This window comes from Vicia villosa, unplaced genomic scaffold (genome assembly GCF_029867415.1).
Source record: "Vicia villosa cultivar HV-30 ecotype Madison, WI unplaced genomic scaffold, Vvil1.0 ctg.000081F_1_1, whole genome shotgun sequence".
Classification (NCBI taxonomy): domain Eukaryota; kingdom Viridiplantae; phylum Streptophyta; class Magnoliopsida; order Fabales; family Fabaceae; genus Vicia; species Vicia villosa.
This window is the reverse complement of record NW_026705004.1, coordinates 403260-428680: the sequence shown is the minus strand read 5'-3', so window position 1 is coordinate 428680 and position 25421 is coordinate 403260. Positions and strand designations below refer to the sequence as shown.

Below are 25421 nucleotides of genomic sequence, written 5' to 3'. Positions count from 1 at the left end.
GGCCTTTTTTATCAAATAGGTCGACCTCTTGTAGTGCTTAGGTCGACCTAACAGAGCTGGATTAAACCTGGATGAAATTCTTCCCAATTAGGTCGACCTGTTGAAGGTTTAGGTCGACCAGAATTCTGTTGAAACACGTTCTAAAGAATTTTCTTCAGTTTAGGTCGACCTAGTTGTTATGTGAGTCGGCCTAACAGTGAGGTGTGTAAATTTCATCATTTTAGGTCGACCTGGATTGTGAGTAGGTCGACCTATCTGTGGCATTTCTGAATCTTCCTTGTTTTCCTTGTTTTGGGTCGATCTATATGCAGAGCAGGTCGACTTGCTTTGTCTTGAATGGCCAAACTTTCTTTTCCTAGAGTTCTTTTGCTTGTGCCTTGTTGCTTGTTTGCTTGTGAAGTTTGCCATGGATCAAAAACACCTTTGTGAGTGTGGGCTTGTATTCACATACTCCCCCTTTTTGATGATGGCAAACAAGTAGTGAAAGCTTCGGCAAACAAGTAGTGAGAGCTCCCCCGGACTTGTATGTGTAAGCTCCTTCCTACTGAGCTCCCCCGTACTCTCAGCACCTGTCTCCCCCTTTGACAACATCAAAAGAAATACAACGAAGGAATAGTAGAAGAGAGTAACGAGATAAAATAGATATAACGCAAACATTCATAATATAATAGGTAAAGTCAAGCAGAGATAGCATAATATCCAAACAAATTTAACAGTACACCCAAAACACACATAATATTCCAACTAATTGAAGGGAAACTAGACTAAGTGCTAGAAAATTTAGCAAATGAACATAATGAGGATGGAATGAAATGCAATGAGATGATGTTATGAAAAGTGATGCATCCTAACGCCTGCCTCGTCTCCCTCTTCCTCTTTGAAACGTTTGAGGACGATCTTCTTCAACTTGTTCCAACAGATCAAGCACAAAGATGTTTAGAGTATTGAAGCTCTGACTTAGATTGGCATGACGGTTCAATGCAGTCTCCTCAAAATGATTCTGTCTTAGGGTCGAGTTGGATGCAAACGTTTCAAAGTCGCTTTTGTGGTCTTGAACCAAGCTGTATAATGATTGATATTGTCGTTGTTGTTCGTCATAGTGATCTTGTTGAAAATGTTGCATGTTCTAGAATTGGAGATGCTGTGTGTCGAAGTGCTGTTGTTGTAGGAGTTGCATATTTTCTAACATGGAAATGATGTTGGTTTGATCCGGCTGAGGCGGAGCTGTGTATCCCCAAGGGATTTCCTCTCCTTGAGGAGGAACATATTGCCAATTTGCATCCGCATCATGTGGAACATCTTCCATAGGGTGATCATCATCATTTGCTATGTCTTGATCATTGCCTTCATCTTCATTACCTGCAAGGTGGCCAAATTCCGTAGGATCGTCATAGTTGTATATGATCTTTCCGGTTCCCTTTTGAATGAGATAGTAGGTTTTCCTATTTGGATCCCAATGGTATCCCATGAGGGTTAAGGTCGTTTGTGAGAAGTCTTGAGACTGTTGCATGTGAATGTAGGGCAAATGTTCAAGCCTCATGCCGAAATGTTTCACGATTGTTTGAATGATTGAACCATAGCATAGAGCGGTAGTTTTCTGTTGTACTTCATGGAACTTGGCAGCTAGAAAGTGTGGCCAATGTACACGCGTTCTGTTTTGCAGTAGATACATTAGCACAACCTCATTGCGTTCAATTCTTGAGAATCCTCTTGCTCTTGGTCGAATGACTCTTGAGATAATCCAATTTAGGAGCCTAGGATCTCTCTTTAAGTGACCAGCTGTGGTTGTTTTATTCGGTTTGTCAAAGACAGAAGGGTCTTTGAGAATGGATCTCATGTATGCCACATGATCATAGTTTCCTGGTATGTCACCGTCTTCCATACAGAATTCATCTCCTACAAGTTTGAGACCAAAAATGCTTATCCAAGCCCGTTTGTCAACAACATGCGACCTGGAGCCCATTTTAAATCGGAAATTACAACCGTCCCCTTTTTAGAACCCTGCATAGAAAGCCCTAACGGTATTTTCACAGTACGGAGTGTCACATTGCACCAATGGATGAATGTTTTGGTGTTCAATCAGATTGGCGACATCGGGAATATGCATACGTTTGACAACATTTGGGTTATAGATATATTGCCTAACAATTTTCCTTTTCATTTGCCACTTCTCAAAATTTTCCCTACAGTCAGGATGAACAAGAGCACTTACCGGTTGAGAAGATGAACCAGATGCGATTTCCTTTCCCTTTCTTGATTTTGGAGGCATGGTTGTTGAGGATTTGAGTGAGGGAGATGATCTTTGGCTGCCTTTGACCTTGAGAATTTAGGGTTGGCCGTACACAATGATATGAGAATGAGCAAAAATGGAAATTGGAATGTTTATTTATGTATGGGGATGGGTCGGGTCGACCAACAGACCCAAATTTGGGAATTTTCGTAGCAGTAGGTCGACCTAAATGAAGGCTGGCTCGACCTAACAGAAGAACCTTTAAAAAAAATCAAATTAGGTTGACCTAAAAGAAGAGTAGGTCGACGTAACTGGGCATTTTTGTTTTCTGTTGAAAAATAACTTCTGTAGGTCGACTCAGATGCAAGGTAGGTCGACCTAAATTGCTTCAATTGTTTGAAATGCCTAGGTGATGTTTATATATGATGGAATTATGCTTAGTTACTTGCTTGTATGCCCAAAACATGATATGTTATGAATAATGATGAAATGCATATACAAGTAAGTGAGATATATGGATAAACATACATGAAGTCACTATAAACATGTTAATTGATAGCATATTATAGTATCAATAATATTTTTGGAAGTGAACAACAAACATGTTACCGCCTTCTCAATATGTATGTGTCTCGTCATCATTTCATAGAATCTTCTAGTCAATGTGGAATGATGCTTGATTTGATGATGGACTTCCTTCATACTAAAAGAAATGTTAGCTTGAGTATAATCAATATATATATATATATATAAAGTAAAGGAATAAAATTAAGAAAACAAACGTAATTAACCCAAATTAGAGATATCTAATATCCCTAATTCCCTACGAATGTTGAAGAACTGCTCCGTTGCTAGAGGTTTGGTGAAGATGTCAGCTAGTTGCTTCTTGCTCTCTACATGTTCGAATATAACGTCTCCTTTCTCTACATGATCTCTTAGGAAGTGATGCCTTATTTCAATATGCTTGGTTCGTGAGTGTAAGATAGGATTCTTGCTCAAGTTTATGGCACTTGTGTTGTCGCACATGATAGGTATACGATCAAGCTTAATACCAAAGTCAATGAGTTGTTGCTTGGGCCATAATATCTGAGCACAGCAGCTTCCGGCAGCTACATATTCTGCCTCAGCGGTAGATAATGCAACTGATACTTGTTTCTTGCTATGCCAGCTTATTAATGAATTTGAGAATAGATGACATGTTCCACTGGTGCTCTTTCTAGAGGATTTGCAGCCAGCAAAGTCTGAGTCAGAGAATCCCACCAAATAACACTCATTGCCTTTAGGATACCATAGGCCATATGTAGTAGTTTCGCGTAGATATCGTAGAATTCTTTTGACAGCTTTTAAGTGTGATTCCTTTGGACAAGATTGATATCTTGCACACATACATACACTAAACATGATGTCTGGTCTTGAGGCTGTCAGATACAATAGTGAACCTATCATACCTCGGTACAATTTCACATCAACCTCTTTACCTTTCTCATCTTTGTCTAGGTTACTATTTGTTTCAATAGGTGTGTCAATCTCCTTTGCCTCACTCATTCCAAATCTTTTAAGCAACTCTGTACAGTACTTGGTTTGACTTACGAATGTTCCATGACTAAGTTGCTTGATTTGTAGGCCAAGGAAGAAATTCAGCTCTCCCATGAGACTCATCTCAAATTCACTCTGCATAAGCTTAGAAAATTCTTTGACAAGTTTTGCATTAGTCGACCCAAATATAATATCATCTACATAAACTTGAACAAAGAGTACATCTTTATCGTTTCTTTTAATGAAGAGAGTAGTGTCAACTTTACCCCTAGAGTATCCTTGACTAAGTAGAAATTTTCTCAACCGTTCGTACCAAGCCCGAGGGGCTAGTTTGAGACCGTATAAAGCACGCTTCAGCTTATAAACATGAGTTGGATACATGTAATTCTCAAAGCCGGGTGGCTGAGCGATATAGACCTCTTCATTTATATAGCCATTTAGAAAGGCACTTTTAACATCCATTTGAAATAGTTTAAAATCTTTTGAACAAGCATAGGCAAGTAAGAGGCGAATAGCTTCGAGACGTGCTACGGGAGCGTATGTCTCTTCATAATCAATACCTTCCTCTTGATTGTAACCTTGGGCAACTAATCTAGCTTTGTTTCTAGTAATAACGCCGTTTTCATCAAGTTTGTTACGAAAAACCCATCTAGTGCCGATTACTTGATGATCCCCCGGATGAGGGACTAGGTCCCAAACATCATTCCGTTTAAATTGGTTTAATTCTTCTTGCATGGCCATTAGCCAATGCTCATCAAGTAATGCGTCCTTAGCGTTTTTCGGCTCAACTTGTGAAACGAAAGAAAAATGATGACAAAAGTTACTTATCTTGGAGCGTGTTGTAACGCCCTTTGAGATGTCCCCTATTATGTTGTCAATTGGATGATCTTTCACATTTGTCCAGGCCTTAGGAAGTTCTTCATTGTTTGAGATGCTTTCTTTTTCATTATCATCATGAGACTCATCTTTCTCTTTCTCAGCATCTTTCTTCTCAATAGTTTCACTTTCGTCTTCCTTATCTTTGACAATGTCTTCAGTAGATGGACCTGCACTATTAAAAGATAGACCTTTCTCGACATATTTTGTATAAGATTCATCAAATGACACATGTACTGACTCTTCTACTATAAGTAATCTTTTGTTGTATATCCTATATGCTTTGCTAGATTGTGAGTAACCAAGAAAGATGCCTTCATCAGCTTTAGCATCGAATTTCCCAAGATTATCCTTACCATTGTTCAATACAAAACACTTGCAACCGAATACATGGAGATGTGACACATTTGGTTTTCTACCTTTTAGTAATTCATATGGAGTTTTGTTTAGTATAGGACGTATTATTATCCTATTCAAAACATAACACGCGGTGCTAATCGCGTCAGCTCAGAAATACTTAGGTAGACTACCCTCATTTAGCATTGTTCTTGCCAACTCCTCTAGAACACGATTTTTACGTTCAACCACTCCGTTTTGTTGTGGTGTTCTAGGAGATGAAAATTTATGCTCAATTCCATGTTTATCACAGTATTTTTCAAAAAGATAGTTTTCAAAGTCTCCACCGTGATCACTTCGAATTGCAACTATTTTGGTGTTCATTTTATTTTGACATAATCTTGCAAATTGCGTGAAAGCTGGAAAAGTTTGATCCTTACTAGGTAGAAAGATTGTCCACCAAAATCTAGAGTAATCATCGACAATGACAAAACCATAGATGTTTCCACCTATGCTTTTAGTCCTTGAAGGGCCAAAGAGATCCATGTGAAGGAGTTCAAGAGGGCGTGATCTAGCATAGATTGTTTTAAAGCTTCCATATCCTTTTCGGTTTTCTCAACTTTTGATTCAAGATATGAAAAGATTTTCTTATTTGAGGCCAAAAGTTTGAAAGCTTCAATTGCATCTCTATGTAATTCTTCAAAAGCAAGTTTTAATTGAGAATGAGATACTTTATCTACAAGTTCAGGTTTAAGATGACTTACACGTTTCTTTTTCCCTTGTTGATGAGCCATAAGACATAAGTTTGCTGATTCTTCTTCATCGCTTGATGAGCTTTCACTTGATGAATCACTTTCCCACGCTATGTAGGCTCTTCTAGATTTGTTGTGACCTTTGCTTTGGTTCTTCCCCTTTTCTTTCTTAAGGTATGGACAATCCGGTTTGTAGTGACCGACTTTGCCACAATTGAAGCAAGGACCTTTGATTTTTCCTTTGTTATTGTCATCTTGTTTGAACTTGTTTGATTGCTTTCGATAGTTGATCAAGCCTTTGTCGGAATGTTTTGCTCCATTTTTCTTTAGGTATTTGTTGTATCTTCGCACAAACAGTCCCATTTCCTCATCATCAGAGTCTTCATCATCACTTGTAACACTATCCTCTAGCTCTTGTCTTGAGGTCTTGGAGCTTGAAGATTTTAGAGCTATTGACTTCTTCTCTACCTCTTTCTCCATGTTCTTCTCTTTCTTTGCCCTTTTCTCATGCATGTCAAGGCATTTAAGATGTTGTTCATGTTCTTCTAGTTTACCAAAGAGAGTGGTGATGTCTAAGGTATTTAGATCATTTGCTTCCTTTATTGTCGTAACCTTGGGTTGCCATTCCCTGTTCAAGAATCTCAAGATTTTGTTAGTAGCAACTGCATTGGAAACAGGTCTATCAAGAGAGTTTAAATGATTTTTCAAATGAACGAATCTCTTTTGCATGTTTTCGATGGATTCACCATCTTCCATGTGAAAGAGTTCGAACTCTTGAGTTAACGTATTGATTCTAGCTAGTTTGACATCATCCGTTCCCTCATGGGCAACTTGCAATGTGTCCCACATAGCTTTAGCGGATCTACAATGGGAAACGCGATAGTTATCATCAACTCCTAGAGCTGAGATTAGAATGTTTCTCGCTTTCCAATCGTATCCATATCTCTTTTCATCTTCAGCATCCCAAGTATTTTCTGGTTTTGGAACAACGGCACCAGCTGCATTTGTCATGGTGATCTGAAAGGGACCATTGACAATTGCTGTCCAGATGTTCCTATCAATGGCATTGATGTGAACACACATACAATCCTTCTAATAGCCATAGTTTTCACCGTTGAAAACTGGAGCTCTATTGTGATCCCATTTAGGTCCGGAAGCCATCTTTCCAATAAGTGTTTCACGTAGCACGGAATAAACCAGAGCACTTGATGCCACTTGTTAGACGCTAGGCTTAAGGATCTAGAGGGGGGGTAAATAGATCTCACTGAGTTTTTCGGAATTATTTCAAACTTAAGCGAAAGCGGTTCTGAATTGACTTGCGTCTATTCCGGACCGCTATTGCAAGGGTTGTATATGTGATAAAACCACAAGATAATTGGGATTAACAATGAAAGGATAGGTTATCGAATCAATTCGTTGCACTAAAGAAAATCGATTAACTTCTAATTTGATAAACTTTGTTTACAATGCTGTAATAATGGATGAAGCAAAAAGACAAACACTTGGTGATAATGTTCAAATTGATGGTGATTCAATGTGTGCTGAATTGTGATGTTTATGCAAGTTCTTAATTCAAAATTTTAACACTTGAATCGTTGATCAATTTGCAATTATAACCAAATACGAATAGAACGTAAATGAAAAGATATGAGCGACAAGAACACGATATTTGTTCAGGCAGTTCGTCGATCGTCCTCACTACGACTACGTCTGCCCCAATTCCAAACTGAAATTGGGAAATCTTCCATTAATATTGAAAGCCGTTTATACAAAGAAGATAACAAAGCGATAAACAATAAACCAAATTTGTCGATCCTTTGAATCTTCTTCCCCCTTAATCTTGAGCCAGATCAAGGTCTTCCAAGAGCTTCACTTTGATCCCTTTCTGCAGTGTCTTGAATTGCTTGAACCCTTGTTCTTCAATCTTCACACTCAACTGGATCCTTGATGAAGCCTCTTGATAAAAACCCCCAAAATTCACCAATCTTGGAGGACAAAACCCTCAGATTTTATTCACCAAAAACCCCACAAATCTTCACCCACTAGGAATCTTCAATTCCGTTCCATGGACGTTATCGATCTTGAACGCAAACCCTCAATGCAAAAATGATTGTGTGTATTTGTGTTGGAGTTGTGTCGATGATCGAAGATGAGAAGCCTTTGTGTATCTTTCAGTTGTTGGTGTTGAAACTTCAATAATGAATATTAGATAATATATATGAGAGCTGGTCAGTTTAAGCATAGCAGATCAGCAATTTTGGCCTTTTTGATCAAATAGGTCGACCTCTTGTAGTGCTTAGGTCGACCTAACAGAGCTGGATTAAACCTGGATGAAATTCTTCCCAGTTAGGTCGACCTGTTGAAGGTTTAGGTCGACCAGAATTCTGTTGAAACACTTTCTGAAGAATTTTCTTCAGTTTAGGTCGACCTAGTTGTTATGCGAGTCGACCTAACAGTGAGGTGTGTAAATTTCATCATTTTAGGTCGACCTGGATTGTGAGTAGGTCGACCTATCTGTGGCATTTCTGAATCTTCCTTGTTTTGGGTCTACCTAGATGCAGAGCAGGTCGACTTGCTTTGTCTTGAATGGCCAAACTTGCTTTTCCTTGAGTTCTTTTGCTTGTGCCTTGTTGCTTGTTTGCTTGTGAAGTTTGCCATGGATCAAAAACACCTTTGTGAGTGTGGGCTTGTATTCACAGGATTCACCTTCTATAGTTGTAGCAAGCTTACCTGCATAAAAAGGATTCACCTACTATAGTTCTAGCAAGCTTATCTGCATAAAAAAGATTCACCTGCTATAGTGCTAGAAAGCTTATCTGCATAAAAAGATTCACCTGCTATAGTGCTAGCAAGATCACCTGCGTAAAAAGATTCACCTGCTATCGTGTTATCAAGTTTATCTGCATAAAAAGATTTACCTGCTATCGTGATACAAGCTTATCTACTTAAAAAGATTCACATGCTATAGTGCTAGCAAGATCATCTTCATAAATTTCTTGACACATACGCAAAATTCAGAAGAATAAGGACCAGTAACTTGGTGTTGTACATTGTGTATGCACAGAGTGTAGCGTGCATAGCGTAGCGTGTATGAAGCGTAGCTTGCATGAAGCGTAACCTGTAGAGCGTGGTGTGTAAAATGTAGTGTGTAAAGCGTATTTTGTAAAATGTAGTGTGTGAAGCGTAGCGTGTAAAATGTAGTGTGTATAATGCTTGTATATATATTGTGCACGTACATATAACGGCTGTACATGCATGTGACCCTGACGTTTGTACAATGTAGATGTATGAACTGTCTGTATGTGTAATGTAAATGTTATATGTGTAAGAGGATTTTGTTTATGGTATCCTGTTGATGTATGAAGATGATGCTCGCGCGCATGTTTATGAGCGAAGAACTAATGATGTGACATGCCGGTTCTTAGACCAGGTTTGAATGCATGATGATTATGCTTATGTATATGTTGATTTATAAATGCCTATATGTGCGTGCTAGTTGGTATGTATATGCTAATGCTAATGTGTATGTATGTATGCGGATGCGTATGTATATATGGTGATCCCCAGATTTTATCTCCTTATAACCCATTGAATTTGTTTAAACCATGCAACGACTATGCTCATGCTGACTAGTAATGCTTATGCGTAGAATGTTTTCGAACGCAACTTCAGGTTTTAGTCTCCTTCTAGACCATTAGGTCCTGAACCAATCCCATGGTACCCTTTGTTTTTTTGAATTGTCTAGACGTTTTGATGTATGTGATGTTTTAACCAATGTGTGATGCGTGACTTAGTATGTTTAAATAATGCCCCAATCATGGGTCGTGGATAACCAAAGCGTAGATAACTTGCTTAATGTAATAAGGTTGTTTGTGAGGGTAGGGTGTGATGCTAGCGTGACTTCCTAATACCTGCTTTTGAACTCTAAGATCGCAGTAGTGGGAGAGAGATTTATCGGGGACTGTAAAAGTATGAGGATATTCTTTCCTTTCATCATATGTCTTGCTTCAGTTTGTTGGGTATTTTGCGGAGGTTCTCCTTAATATGAGCTTGGACGCAGTTTTATCGTAGTACACATTTTGAGATGGCTAGCCCCATTCTTGGTTTTGTAATACGACGCCCCTTGATTGAACGACTCTTGGGATCCACTCCTTTTGATTGGGCCTCGTAGTGTTTTGCCCCGACATTAGCTTTTGAAAAGTATGCCCCTCGATCTCCAAGACATGAAGGAAGTATCCTTAGAGGGGGTTTGAATTTCGCCATGTCGTGAACTTGATATGCACTGCCCCATTTTTGATAGTTGAAAGGTCTGCCCTTAATCTCCGGGATATGGAGGGCTATCCAAGGTGTGGTATCAATTTGATACGGATTGCCCCGAGTATTTTAATTTTGCACTCGAAGTTGCTTCACAGTGGAACTCGGGTCCACCATTAAGATATGAACTGCCCTAATATTTGGATTTGTAAAAGATATGCCCCTGAGTGTTATTGCTTCGAGACGCGACCCAAGTCGATTGGATCTTAGGATGAATGCTGCTAGTTAATAGGATCTTTGTATACCCCTGTGATCATTGGGATTTTGCCCCTGGTTAGGAGAACCCCCTGGATGTGGTTCCCCCATTCAAGAGTCTTTATTAGAAATGATCGCCTTTGAATAAACCAATTTCGAGATCTCCTTGATGCTAAGTGTGTATTTGTAGATAAAGTTGTACCCTTTGAGAAGTAATTCCAACGTGAAGTACATGCAAGTTTTGAAATCGAAGTTTTTTATGAATTGGAAATGGATGATTAGAAATGGATGTTTGAGGAAGTGAAGTGGTTAGCCATTAACAAACAATAGGAATCAGTTTAACCAAATTAATGGCAAGTATGCTTTCGTAGTTGACCGAGCATCAATTAGGACTTTTGAAGGTTGTAACGTGGTCGTGGTTCGTAGTTTAAGAAACACAGGATATAAGACTCAAAATTTATTTAACCCACCACTTTCTCCTTGATGTTCTCCAATCCTAAAGTTCGTTTAACCCAATGATCGTGTTTCATTTGCAAGATAATTGTTTCAGTTCCGATGATGAGCGGAAGCATTAGTGAAGATCCAAGAACCGATGAAAAATGTTGTAGAGATCCAAGCATTGATGGGAAGCTTTGATGATTTAGCAGTCACAAGATTATCCTTTGTTTTTTGCTTTTGTTTTGTTTTTATCCCTTATTTTTGCATGGTCCAATTATTTAGAATTTTGTCCATCGGGATGCCCTGATTTTTGCCTAAGTCAATTTTTGTTTTCTTTATGGAGTTTTCCATCTGACTTAGCGGGCCCTTTTTTTTGAAATTCTTTTTTTTTTTGAAAATTTACTTTTTGGATTTTGAATAATGTGACTGCCATGTTGACTTTAGTTTGTAAACTTTAATGCTTCCTCGATCTCGAATGATGTATTGAGGAATAAGATGTTGTGAATGTTATCTCAATCTTTGATGAACGCGAGGAAGAAGATATGCTTGAACCTTTGCTTTGCTTGATTGATTCTCTTAACCACAAAATACACCATTGAATTAATCGAAATCTACCCTGCCCCTGGTTGAAATTAAGGTTTATTTGAAAAATAGAAACAAACTCCAACTCCTGGCTCGAGGGGTTTGACTACGAATTATCTTCTTATTTCTCCACTGTTTAGGGATTGAAACAATGCCTTACCTCATCAGCTCGGTCTTACATTGAAAGAATATGTTTAGCAAAATTTAGTTATTTGTATTTCGTTATTCTCCTTTAAGTTTGTTAATAATTGACAGTGGCAAGTTGAAATAGAATCGAAGAGTTAAAATGGAAAGTCGTAGTAATGCAAGAGTGAAGGGAATGAATCAATTCCAAAACATGCATGATTATTTTATTAGAATTGTAAGTTGGAAGGTACAACGCTTATACATGGTAACACTTAGCGATCATAGGGGTTGTAATTTTGACATGATAAACACCTATTAATCCTAGGGACAATCTCCTTTGTTAATCCAATGACTTTGTTTTACTTCTTAGTTCTGTGACTTGTAGAAGTAAAGGGTGACCTCTAACTCTCCTTGGGCATACCAATTTTGTTCGCTGGGCAATTGATCTTAGCGTAGGGGAATCTTCGATGAGAACAGAATCTGAGGCGAAGACATATGCAATCGTCTTTGGTATGTATATGCATAAATGATATCTGAGGCGTGTAAGCCTTCCTCGTGGCATTGGATAATCCTCTTAGCGGAGTGTGAGTATGACCTATCCTTCGAAGGACCAAATCCTGACATAAATCTTAGCGATGGGTTTTCGTCACCCGAAACTTCATGAGTTTCCTTAGACTGAACCTCTTTTTCCTTTTCTTGTTTGTTCATAAGATCTTTCGTAAATCCCGACATCCGAGTCGTAGGCGTAGGCATGTATGTAGCTTGTACAGTGAAGGGCGTCCTTTTCTTCTTGTAGAACCAATCTCATTTGAATCTCCAATAGTTAATTCTTCTCTTCTCCATAGTTCAGGACCTTTTTCGAGTTTCTTCGCGAGTTTCTTCCGCATGAATTTCAATCGTGTTTTGATTAATTGATCGGTACGACATCGGGAGTCGACCAATTCGAAGACGTGGTGAAATGTGAAATCCATCCATCGTATTATTTGCGAAAGATTGAACTTTTTTATGGTGTAAACTAAAGTAATTAATCAAAACTATTTAGATTAACTAACACCAATTAAATTAATTTAAATTAATTGGTTAATTAAGATTAATTAACTTAATAAAATTAAACTAATTAAATAAAATCTAAAATGAAATACAATTAGAGAATGAGGTTAAGTAAATTAAGATGGTGTGGATCGGAAAGAAACTTTGGGTCAATCTAACTCTAACTTAAATCTAATTTCTAAATAACAAAAATACATGATAAAAGAAATTTTAGAGCAAGAAAAAACAAGGATCTGTACGTCAGGGGCGATGCCCCATCCAACTCATTTTGCATTTTTTTTAAAAAAATTTAGCTACCAACCATATAAACATTGACAAGTGGCTTAATTATCTACTTCTACTTAATCTAAATGCAAGGTTGTCATGATGGCAACCTTGAAGATAACCCTAACCCTAATGCTTATGTGGCATGATTTTAGCAACTTTGAACACAAAATGCTTATGTGGCATAATTTTAAAATTTTCAATTTTTATGAGCCACTATTTTTTTCTAACAATATTATTAAAACCACTTTTCTAACCACTATATTTTTAACAATATTATTAAATCATCTTTCTAGCAATAACATCAAATAGTAATAGTATAATAATATTAATAAACAGTTATTACTTTATTACTAATCCTTCAATAATTATATTTTATTAATAATCTTAAATTTTTTAATAAATTTATAAAAATATATAATCATAAAAATGGAAATAAAAATAAAATATAAATTTAAAATTGTGATATTTTAATATTATTATTATTATTATAGTTAGACAATTTTTTTAACATTGAAAAATTCAAAAGTCCAATTAAATAATATATTTTATATAAATAATTTACACATCCTTATAAGTCAATGTGTCATTTTATTATAATTTCAATATTCAATATTACATTAACTCTAATTATCTACATAAGATCTTCTCCAACCTTATATTTCTAACTCATAATAATAATAATAATAACAATAATAATATAATAAAAAATTATAATATAATATTCATCAAATATTAATAATAAATAATAAAATTATAAACAATAAACATCTAATAAAAATAATAAAATAATAATAATAATAATAATATTAATATAATATTAATATTAAATATCCAATATAATAATAATAATATAAATAATAAATAATAATATAATATTCATCTAATTTTAATAACAAATAAATATGTTATTAACAATATACATACTAATAATAATAATAATATAATAAAAATATTATAAATAATTATAAAATAATAATAATATTTATACAATAATAATTTTAATATATTAATATAAATAATATTGGTAATATAAATAATGAATTATTTCTAATATAAATAATATTGGCGGTATAAATAATAAATAATTTCTAAATATATTATTAAAATATACAAGTAATTAAATTTCAAAATATTTTAATAGAAGCAATTAGAATTTTAATTTTATTTGAACTATTTTTCAATAATAATTGAAATCTTTTTTAATTAATGATTATTTTAAATATCATGAACAATTGAACAATTAAATGAAAATGTTGTTCTAACTTTAACCGAAAAACATTTTGAGGTCAATTAACTGTAACTGAAAATTATTCATCTAACATTTATAATAATAATAATAATAATAATAATAATAATAATAATATTGATATTAATATTAAACATCCAATATCAATAATTATAATTATAATAATATTAATAATTATAAAATAATAATAATATTTATACAATAATAATATTAAGATTAAATCACCCATATTAATATTAATATAATATAAATATTAATATATTAGTATAAATAATATTGGTAATATAAATAATGAACTATTTCTAATATAAATAATATTGGTGGTATAAATAATAAATTATTCTAAATATATAAGTAAAATATGCAAGTAACTAAATTTAAAAATATTTTATTAGAAACCATTAGAATTTTAATTTTATTTAAACTTATTTTTCAATACTAATTGAAATCTTTTTTAACTAATGAGTATTTTAAATATCATGAACAAATGAACTATTAAATAAAAATAATGTTCTAATTGTAACTGAAAAGCGTTTTGAGGCTAATTAATATTGTAACTGTAACCGAAGATAATTAAAAAACGTTTTGAGGCCAATTAATGTTGTAACTGTAACCGAATATAATTCATTTAATAATAATAATAATATAAATAGTAAATTATAATATAATATTCATGTAATCTCATAATAATAACAAACAAAAATGATATTAACAATATACATAATAACAAAAATAATAAAACAATAAAAATATTTATAATAGTTATAAAAAAATAATAATAATATTTACACAAAAATAATATTAATTTTAAACCACCCATATTAATAATAATATTAATATAATAATAATATTAATATACTAATATAAGTAATGTTGGATATTATAAACAATGAATTATTTATAATATAAATAATATTGATGGTATAAATAATAATTGATTTATAAATATATTATTTAAATATAAAATTAATTAAATTTCAAATTATTTTATTATAAAACTAAAAATTTAAAAATGGAACAAAAGATATTTAAAAAACAAGATTAGCAACAAAAGATATTCTCATTAGAAGGGGCGTTATAGAACAAGGTTCATGCGTGGCGGAATGCGGGATTGAAGAATCGGTCTCACATCTATTTTTTTAGTGTCCTTTATTTGTAGGAGTGTGGTTTTCAATTTACAGGTGGCTCAAGATATCTACCGTGTTCCATAACGACGGGCTCTCACATTTTAACCAGTTTGCAAGTCTGCTTGGAGATGACAATAGTGTTTCTTTATGAGCCGGTGCAATTCGGTTCTCATGTATATGGAGTATATGGAAGGCTAGAAACTACAAAGCATTTCAAGGCAAGGACGATCTCTTGGTGTGTGAGTCAACTCATTACCAATGATTAAATATCAGACATCTGAAGTAAATATCACATATCAAGATTAAATGTCACGTCCTTATATTTCATATCATTTCAAAATTATTCTTATAATGGTTTTTAGAATTCATTATGTATAAGTCTTACAAAGATACTTTTTTAATGTATAATCATTATGAAAATATATGCGTTTATGCGCAAGAAGAATAAAGACATGTGCGATATTCTTTATGAAACACCTTAAAGGTAAAAGGACTTACAAATAAGTGGTTTAAAATATACTCATGGTAAATCAATATTTTTATTTTCTTTTTATTTTCCTTAATTATTTTGTTTGGTATAGTAGGTTTTCGGCCATTAAAAAAAACTCTAAGTAGTTTTTCTATTATTTAAATTCAAAATTCTATACAAATGAAAATAATTTTAAAATAAAAGATAGAAGATTATAAAAAATTATAGAAAATTTAAATGATTAAAAAAACAAAATATTTGATTGACAGAAAACTTGATATTTTCTTTTAAGTGTTTTTTAATATTGCTTTGGTAAGTTTTTATACCTAATTACAATTATATTGTTCTCATGTTTTTTTTTTAAGATCCTTAGAAAATAAAATAAAAAGAAGCAAGTGACATAAAACAACAAGAAATTCACATATTTATTAGTAAAGTTATAATTTATCAAAATTATGAATTTTCTTAAAATAATAATCATATTTTAACATAAAAAATTCTTATAAATATACTATATAATAAAAATCATGCAACACACAAGTTATATACTTAACCTCAAAATCTGTAAGTTTAACTTTTAAAAATATTTATAAAAAAATTCTTACAATTAATATTAAAGTTTTGTGTTATTATATTAATAAAATTATGAATGATTCAATTTTTATGATAGATAAAAGATAAAATTATATAATAGAATAATATTATTAAAAATATTTTGATGTGATGTAATTGTTATAAATTAAGACTAATAATATATTTTAACATGTTAATTAATAATAAACTAAATATTAAGTTTTAATAAGTATCATAATTTTTTAATTTTAAAATACCCGTGCATCGCACGGGCCAACAATCTAGTTAAAATAAAAAACAAAGGATAAATATTGAGACAAGCAAAAACATCATAACAGATCTCAAAATAATAGCCCAAAGAAAAAGAGAGAGCATTAATCCTTACTTGATGGTGGTGGCGGAGTGGAATAGGCTTACACCAATAATGAATAAACACCAATAATGAATAATGAATTGTTATGCTATTTGGTGGAATGTCATATGGTTTAAATGTGAGGTTAACATGATTTTTGACGCTGGCAATTGATGAAACTGGTGGTGGTGGTAGTGTGATGATACATAATCTTAAATATAAATTTAAGATATATTTGTTTTGGGTAAAATCGTTTTTAAGTTATTAAGTTATTTCTCATCATTATGTTATAATATTTATAAATAAAGAAAAATTACAAACTGATATAATTCAATGTATGTACAATTGTTTTATATTAATAATATAAATATCAATTTAATTGAGGTGGAGTTATTGAGAAAATAAGAGTATAAATGACCAATTATAACATTACACAACAAATTTTTTTTTTAAAACGACACTTAAAAAGGAACGGAGGAAATAATATAAATAAATAATCCAAAAAAATATATTTAAATGTCATGATTATGAAAGTGGTATACGTGACAATGTGGATCATTATATTAAAAAAATACCAAAGATCTACCAGCCCGTTAAAAATTACCGAATAAGTAAATAAAACCCAAAATTAGAAAACCTAAAAATAAAATTAGGGTAAACCTAAATTTTAAAGATGTCTCCAGCAGAGTCGCCAGTTGTAGCAATCTGCTTAAAAGTGAGAAACCCTTAAAAAAAAGATTTGGGTAAGTAGGTAAATTAGGCAAATGAAAGGTATTAGCCAAGGTGTTAGACAACTTTTGTCTCCCTTGTACTCAAGGGACCCATTTAGCCTTTAGCTTTTAAAAAAAGTTTTTTTTATAATTTTTTTTTAAAAAAAAGGCCTTTGGCCAAAAGGGTAAATCTCAGTTTTGATAAAGTCATTGTCAGATCGAGACAACAATAGCCAAATGCGAAAAGGCATATAAACAAAAATTGTAATAAAAATAATAGGCCGGGATAAAACCTTTACCCGCGACTTCTTAATTGTAAGTCTTGCTTCCTTACCAATTGTGCTATGTTATTTATTAGTAATAAAAAGTCAATTGAAAGTGTATGAAGCATAGACAAATATTTTCTATTTATTAAAATATAAATAGTTTAAGAGTAAACTATCATACTTTGGATAGAAACAAATAATTACAAAAATCCAAAATATTGTAGATAAACCGAGAAAGTTTATAAAACTCAAGTTTAAAAATAATTTTGAATCCTAAAATTGGGCCTCATATTCTTATGAATAATAAGCTCAATTAAATACACATTTTTACTTAATGTATACTCCTACCTTTTGAATCGGACAATTTAGAGAATGGTTACTCTTTTGAAATGGGCTTGCCAGTCAAGATGTTAATTCCACTAGTTTGATATACACCCCTTGTAGAATTTGTATTACGTCCCTGTTAATAAAATGTAATAGCAATAGGGCAAATTTTGGGGTATGACAGAAGGGAAGTTTGAAATTTTGGAAAAAAGTTGTAGAGTGTTAAACACCCCGCAACAATGTTTTAAAAATAATATTGGAAAAATAAATATTACATTTATAGAGAAGTCAGGGTGGCAGGTGACCTTTTGTTGATTTTACTTACACAAAAGTTGCGAAGTACAAATCACCCCGCAAGTCTCAACGCCTTTTTACGTTGCGAGGTGAGAACCACTTCACAAGTTTTTTTTAAAAGATTTTGGAGAAAAATAAATCTGGCAATTAATAATGGTACAGAGTGGTAGGTACATGTGTCAGACACGGAGGTTGTGGGGTGAGAAACACGTCGCAAGTGTCAATGTCAATAAAATTTGTTGGGTATTTCTCACCTTACAACGTTTCTTAATATTACCTTTTCATCTCCATCTCCCACGTTCTCATTCTCTCTATTTTTCCACTCTCTGCCTCCCACACTTGATCCACTCAAGAAAAAACAAAATACCCACAAAACCCTTAACCCAACAGGAACCCTTATCGCAAGCTGCATCATTCCTTCCAAACCTTCCCACAAGTTGCAATCGTTCTTTTCAAGCCTTCTCACAAGGTGTAATTGTTTATTCCTTTCTAGGGTTTCGGCATTTAGGGTCTCTCATACAGTGTTGGTAAAATTTTTCGTTCCTTTCTAGTGAACTTCGTTTTGCGTTTGAGATTTTTCTTCCATGGTTTCTGCAATTTGAGTTTGAGATTTCAGCGTTATGCCTTTGCAGTATTGGACGCGGTGTTACTAGCTAAGAATCGTATAGGCTTTAAAGTTGCTATTCATACTGTTTCTGTCTCCGGCGATGGTGGAGTTTAGGTATTTTTTTCATTTTGATTTCATCAATTTTAAATCCAATTGGGCTACTGTTAGTGTTAATAAAACTATTAGAAGTTAGTAGTTAATTCCTATTGGAAATTCATGTGGCTATTGTTAGTGTTATTTAACTTTGGGTAAAAGGATGGTCTGAGATGAGGATGTTTAAATGATATGTAGTGCATGATTTTCTTTTATGGATTCGTCATAGTTGTTCGAGTTCTCAGGTTGTGCTCCACTGGTTCAGAAGTTGTTAAGTAGCTATTTTATTTCATTCACTTGTTATGGTTGCTTCTTGTTTTGTTTGGAGCATGATTTTTCTGTGAAAAATGTTAGCTTTTGATATGAAGTTAAGCTTTTGAAAAATGTTATGCGCTTTCGATTTGCATTTATGTTTGGTTAATGTACATGATTAAACCAACAGTGTTGGTGTAACTAGTTTAACTTGCTGTGAAGTCTGTCATGTAGTAGACTGGTTTAGAATTTAGCAACGGTTGTTGATGTTTTGGCCTTTTTTAATATTCAATGATTGATTATTCTTGCAACTCTTTACTTTGTTGCTGTAGCCACTGTTGCTGCACTTGTTGGGCAGCATTTGGTGAGGAAGCTAATTGCCTTATTAGGGAGAGATTCAATCATCATTTTCATCCTTGCCCTCACAGTTTTTGTTAGTAGAATATCACTAGGCAAGTGTTATTAATTTGTTTGATTTGCTTTATTTGTTATATATGAGTACCCTCTTCGTAATTATGACTAGCAAAATATGTTTTATTTTATTGAATTATAAAAAAAAGTTAGAGAAAAATCAAAACAAATATTAATCACTACTAGTTGTTAAAGAATATTGGTACACTTCTTTGATTCTCTAAGTTTGTGTATGTTTTTAAAATCTGAGAAAGCAAAGCAACGTAGAGCGTCAGAAAGGGGAGATGCTAATCATAGAGCCGAAAACATTAGTATTGCTGATCATGCTGATCGGATGGTAAAATATTTTCATCTCACTACTTTTTTTATATTATATTCATAATTGTGTTATATTTTTATTGAAGTATTATGTGTATTAGACTGTGGCTAAGAGAAGAACATCATTAATGCAAGAGCTTCACGAGAGGACTTATTGAGGAAAAGATGGAGAGTATTGCGACGACCGTGCTAGAGATACTCAAGTAAGATGATATTAGTATTTCTTCTCTTTGTTTTAATTTTGAAATTTCTAGTACTTTGTTAAGCAATGTTAAGGAATGTTTGCATTTACTCTAATGTTCGTGTATGCACTGATTGTTTCAACAATTCGCGGTAACCCAACTTTGTATCTTATGATTATTTTTCAATTAAATTACTTCAGAAATATAAAAAGGCTGGAAATTTAGTTTGTAATTAAGTTTAAGGTAACTGTATTTCATAGTGTCTAATAAACTTCCGTTTAAAAGAAATTACAAACTTACTACCACTTAGAGAAGGAATAAATATAACCGACTTGTTAAGTATTAGTTGTAGGTTGTGTAAGATTGGATTCAATGCATTTCTTCTAATGTAAATAGCTCCAGAGACTTGTTAAGTTTCCTTTTAAAATACAGATCATAATATTTCTTTCTATTTGGTTACATGGGAGGCCATGCACACTTTGGAAAGAGTCAAACCCGTGGAATTGAACACACCTTGGTATATATGACTGGGTTCAGTGCCATGTGAGCTATCAGCTCAATGGCTAGTTTGTCTTAGTATTCTAGGTGGTTTTTGTCTTGAAAATGATGTCAAGCATTTTAGCGGTGATATTTTGTTTATTTTCTGGTGAAGAAGGTAATTTGATTTAAAGTTTTATCGAAGAGCTATGTGGATTGATTTTATACTAGAAGAATTTCATAAAAAAATCGATAAATTAAGAGGGTAATAGTTTTTCTATAAAAACGTAAACAACTCGCGGTATGTGCTGATTGTTTTAATAACTCGCTTTAGGTTGTCAATAGCGCGCTATATAGGCACTATAGAGGTTTAGCGTAGCAGTATAGGACCTCGCCGCAACGCTTTTGGGCTACTAATCGCTATCTGAAATAGCGGAAATAACGACCGCAATTTGTGGAGGCGTAGCGGTGGAATAGCGATGCAATAGCGGTTTTGTAGTGCTTTACAGCAATTTGTGAAGATGAGGTCAATACTGTAATTTTGATTTTTTTTTTAATTGAAAATTTGTATTTTTCCCTTTTATTTCACTAATATAAAATCTTAAAGTGAGACACCAGGTCATCAACATTCTCTCTCTTCACTCAAATCAACAGTCGATCTCCTTCTCCCTTGTTTTCACATCACGCTTCCACCTTTTCTCTTCACAACAAGTTCAACGTTTTCTCTTCTCTTCACAACAAACATCAACATTTCTCAACCCTATTTCCACTTTCCTCCTCACCTATTCATCTTTTTCTCATCCATTCACATCTACTAAGGAACCATGGCATCATCATCATCATCATCATCATCATCATTATCATCATCTGCAAGTTTAAGTTTAATACCTTGCTACATTAGTGTCAAATGGAGATGAGGAGTTAGAGGTGGAAGAAGTGTTTGAAATTGAATCAAGTGATAAGCAAAATGATATTAATGTGGTGGAACTTAGAAGTGAAGATGAGACGAATGTGATTTAGTCAGTTTGTTCACGTTTAGAATCTGATTTAGTCATTTTGAGTACATTCCTAATTGGAGTCATTATGTTTGGTTTATGAATGTTGCAACTTTTGGTTTATGTATGTTGCAACTTTTGTTTTTAAGTCATTATGTATGTTGTTGGAACCTATTTTTAGTATTTATGTATGTTGTTGAAACCTATTTTAATATTTATGTTTTCATATTAAGTATTTACCTTGATTTTTAAAAGCTCACAATAGCAGTCATCCCGCTATCCGCTGTGCTGCTATAGCATAATTGGGAGGTCTGGCGCTACGCGTCGCTATATGAGATTAACAACCTAGAACTCGTTATTATTTTTCAATTATTATTTAAGTACAAAACTGGGTATTTTTCTTTGCGTCCTCTAAGGCAAAAGCACATTTGTTAAGCCAATATGTCTTTTGGATTCTGTATAGCTGTTCAATATCATGAGCAACTGATAGTTGAATTTTACTTTCCCACCTTATTTGGTGGAGTTTGTGATACTTTTAACCATAAATGTCAGAGCTTGTTATTGGATTTTCTATCTAGTATACATTGTATAGGGACCAGTACACTATGTTGTGATTGAGTAAGGAGTGGTACTCTACACTCTTTGGTTGAGTTGTAATTCGGATAAGCAATGTTAAACAATTTGGCCACACATTTAAGGTTCTTGAAGTTTTGATGTCTTCATATTAAGGTTCAGATTTATTTATTTTTCTATGGAATGACATTTGCTGGTTGAGTTGTAATTCCGTTTTTATCGTCTGTTTATCGTCTAAACCCGAGTTCCCCTTATCTGTTCATTTTTATCGTTTGTGTTTTGTTGCTTTTTTCCGCTTGTATCATTATATCTAGTTGTAATTCTGTTATAGTGGTTGGTGTAAGGGCTGCATGTGGAGTTTATGGCTAGTCTGTTTGTATCAGTGGGCGCAGTTCTGTGTTTGTTTGTGTTGCATCTTTGGCTTGTTTTGTTATTACAATGTATTGTTATTATTCCAAATCATGAGTGTTTTTTCAAGTATTGATTTAGAAGGTATTAAGTTGAATTAAGTATGTTATTAGAATGTATTGTTATTATTCCAAATCCTGAGTCAGTTCTATACATTTTATTTCATTTAATTGCCTTCACCTATTTCATTTAATTTATTTACGTATGTGTAGGCGGAGTACCAAAGGTTGATGATGGTGGAGTTTTTAGCTAAACATCCTGAGTTAGGTGGTCCACGGGGACGATATCCTCTTGATCTAGCTATGGATCAATATTTGTGGTTGAAAGGAAATAAGGAAAGGAATAGAAATGGAAAAATTTATGTTACTGGACCTTTAGCTGACAACAACAAAAAAGATGATATGTATTCTTTATTAAGGAGAATTGCAGACGGGGAAGCATCTTCACGTCCTTCGACATTAATTAACCCCTGAAATAACTGAAACAATTAGACAACTAGCTCAGAGTGAAGCATCACGTGAAAATGAAACATTGAGAAAAAAGCAAATGGAGTTGGAGGAAGCATTGATACTTTCACAAGAGCAAATAAGGCTTACACAACAACAAATTCAACAACAAGTGCAACAACAAATACAACAACAAATGCAACAATTATTTCAACAACAATATGGTGGTGGTGGATTTGGAGCGATTGGTAACCAAGGAGTGGTAGACGAGTATGATGAAGAAAACGAAAATAATGCGGACATCTCAAATCCCGAGTGAATATTATTTTGAATTCAAATATCTTAGATTAATTATGAATTTGTTTATATTAAGTATGAATTTCTTTATATTAGATATGAATTTACTTATATTAAGTATGAATTTTTTTATATTAAATATGAATTTATTTATATTAAGTATGAATTTATTTATATTAAGTATGAAATTAAATATTTAAAATTAATTATAAATTAATTATTTTTAAAATTTTAAATTTAAATTATTTATTATATTTATATTATTCTAAATATTAATTTTAATATTTAGAATAATATAAATATATTTGTTTATTATATACGTTATTATTTGCGTTGTGCAATTAACATGGTATTTCAAAATATTTGTCAGGTGAATTTCACCCTGCAAGTTTTTGAATATTCAAATATTTCTAATTGAAACTCACCCTGCAAGTCACCTAACATATTGCTACTCCTGCTCTGAATCAAATGTGCCACCTGCTCTGAATCATCAGTGTCACATAGAACGAAGTTGTCTGCAACTCTTAAAAAGCGTGTTTGCGGGGTGCTTTATACCTGACAACGTTGAGGGGTGAAAATCACATGACAAAGTTGTGGGGTGCGAATCTCCTTGCAAAAAATTGTGACTAACGTTTTTGTCGCAAGTGTTGCGTTGCAGGGTGATATTTGCATTTGAGGAGCGGGCTTTCACCTTGCAAACTTGAGTTTATATATATATATATATATATATATATATATATATATAAAAAAGAAGTTATTTTACTTCAAACTCAAAATTATAAATTTTACAAATAACAGTGTAAATATCATAATGAAAACTTTTATCTCTACTTAAAATATCAAATGAAATTTGTGTAATATTATTGAAGTGGTGAACAAATTACTTTCCAATAATAAAAATCACACTTGTACATGATACACTTATCTTTACTTATTAGTCAAAGACTATTATTGAAAATTGTGTGACCTCACCTAATATTCCATGACAAATGCTTAAAAATAAGTTATAACAGAACTGTCTAAAAAGACAAAAAAACCTGATGTAACAATTCAACGTTCATCTTTTTCAAAATGTACTTTTATTTTGAAAAAGAAACAGCTACTAACACATAACTTTTAGCATTGAAAAAACAAACATTATCAACAACTGAGATTTGTTTTTTTATCTCTAAAAGTTTACTATTTTTGAAAATAATTCAAATCAAATCCACTAATGAAAAGTCATACAAATCTCCAACCCGTGACTCCATATACTGCCATTTCATGAGTTCACGGGTTAATAATATCATATACTTCTACAGTCATTTTCTTCTATAAATAAATTCCAAAATCCATACATAATTTCACACACCTTAGCCACAACAACCACATTCATTGAGTTTGTAACATTATTTATGATGAAACAACAAATGAAGTTGGTGTCACTGTTTCTTCTGATGGTGCTAATGATGTCTTGTATGTTGAAACTCTCCAATGGGATCAGCTTATGTAAAATGAATGAAGATGGACTTGATGCTTGCAAGCCATCAGTTACACAGCCAGATCCAACTAAGCCAACTCCTAAATGCTGTGAGGCACTTACTGGTGCTGATTTGCAATGTCTTTGCTCTTATAAGAACTCAGTGGAGTTACCTTTACTTGGAATTGATCCAACTCTTGCTGCTTCACTTCCTAAAGAATGTAATCTCACTCCTCCAGATAATTGTAATTAAGCTTCATTTACATATAGTGTGTGTTTGGGTTTGTTTGTGTGTCTTATTGTTCTCTTCAACTAGCTTTATTATTAAGTTAAAATGTATTGATTGTAATGTTTGCTACTTGTATAAGTAAGTTTTCTTTTTCTCTATGTTATTTCTAGAGGAAAAGGTTACTAATTTAGTAGTTATATGATAAATTTTAGGCAAAATGTATCCCAATATCCTTTAAGTTAATAATAATTTGTATTTTTATTTACTTTTTAATAATGTAGATCATTGTATAAGGTGTTACATGTGAAAAGTGAAAGGATTAATCACACTAAAAAATTGGATCGGTAAGGACAAAGAACGGAAATTAAAATAAATGGTATTCAACAAAATTTACTTAATTTAATAAGATATAATTTTAACTTGGTAGAAAAAATAAAGTAAAGACAATAAACACAATAATTTATTTATTCAGTTCGATCAAACGATCTATTTGTGGAGACAAAGCAACTCTCTGATTCATCATACTTTCAAAAATTGTTACAAAATATTATAAATGAGTTATAAGAAAATAGTCATCTAAGTTTCCAAGAACAACCCTGTCATACCCCAAT

General features: G+C 32.9%; 1 protein-coding gene and 1 long non-coding RNA gene across 2 annotated transcripts; both read left to right on the top strand.

Moving 5' to 3' along the window:
* Positions 1-18318: 18318 nt before the first annotated feature.
* LOC131623802 (uncharacterized) lies at positions 18319-23135 on the top strand. The gene is made up of 5 exons (XR_009290308.1): positions 18319-18590; positions 18696-18784; positions 19348-19763; positions 19846-19947; positions 22592-23135. It is a non-coding gene; the product is annotated as an uncharacterized LOC131623802 (long non-coding RNA).
* A 1273-nt stretch (positions 23136-24408) lies between these two features.
* LOC131623801 (putative lipid-transfer protein DIR1) lies at positions 24409-25075 on the top strand (the record flags this gene model as incomplete). The annotated part of the gene is made up of 1 exon (XM_058894815.1): positions 24409-25075. A coding segment is annotated over one exon (426 nt), but the record flags the coding sequence as incomplete, so codon positions are not given.
* Positions 25076-25421: the final 346 nt, after the last annotated feature.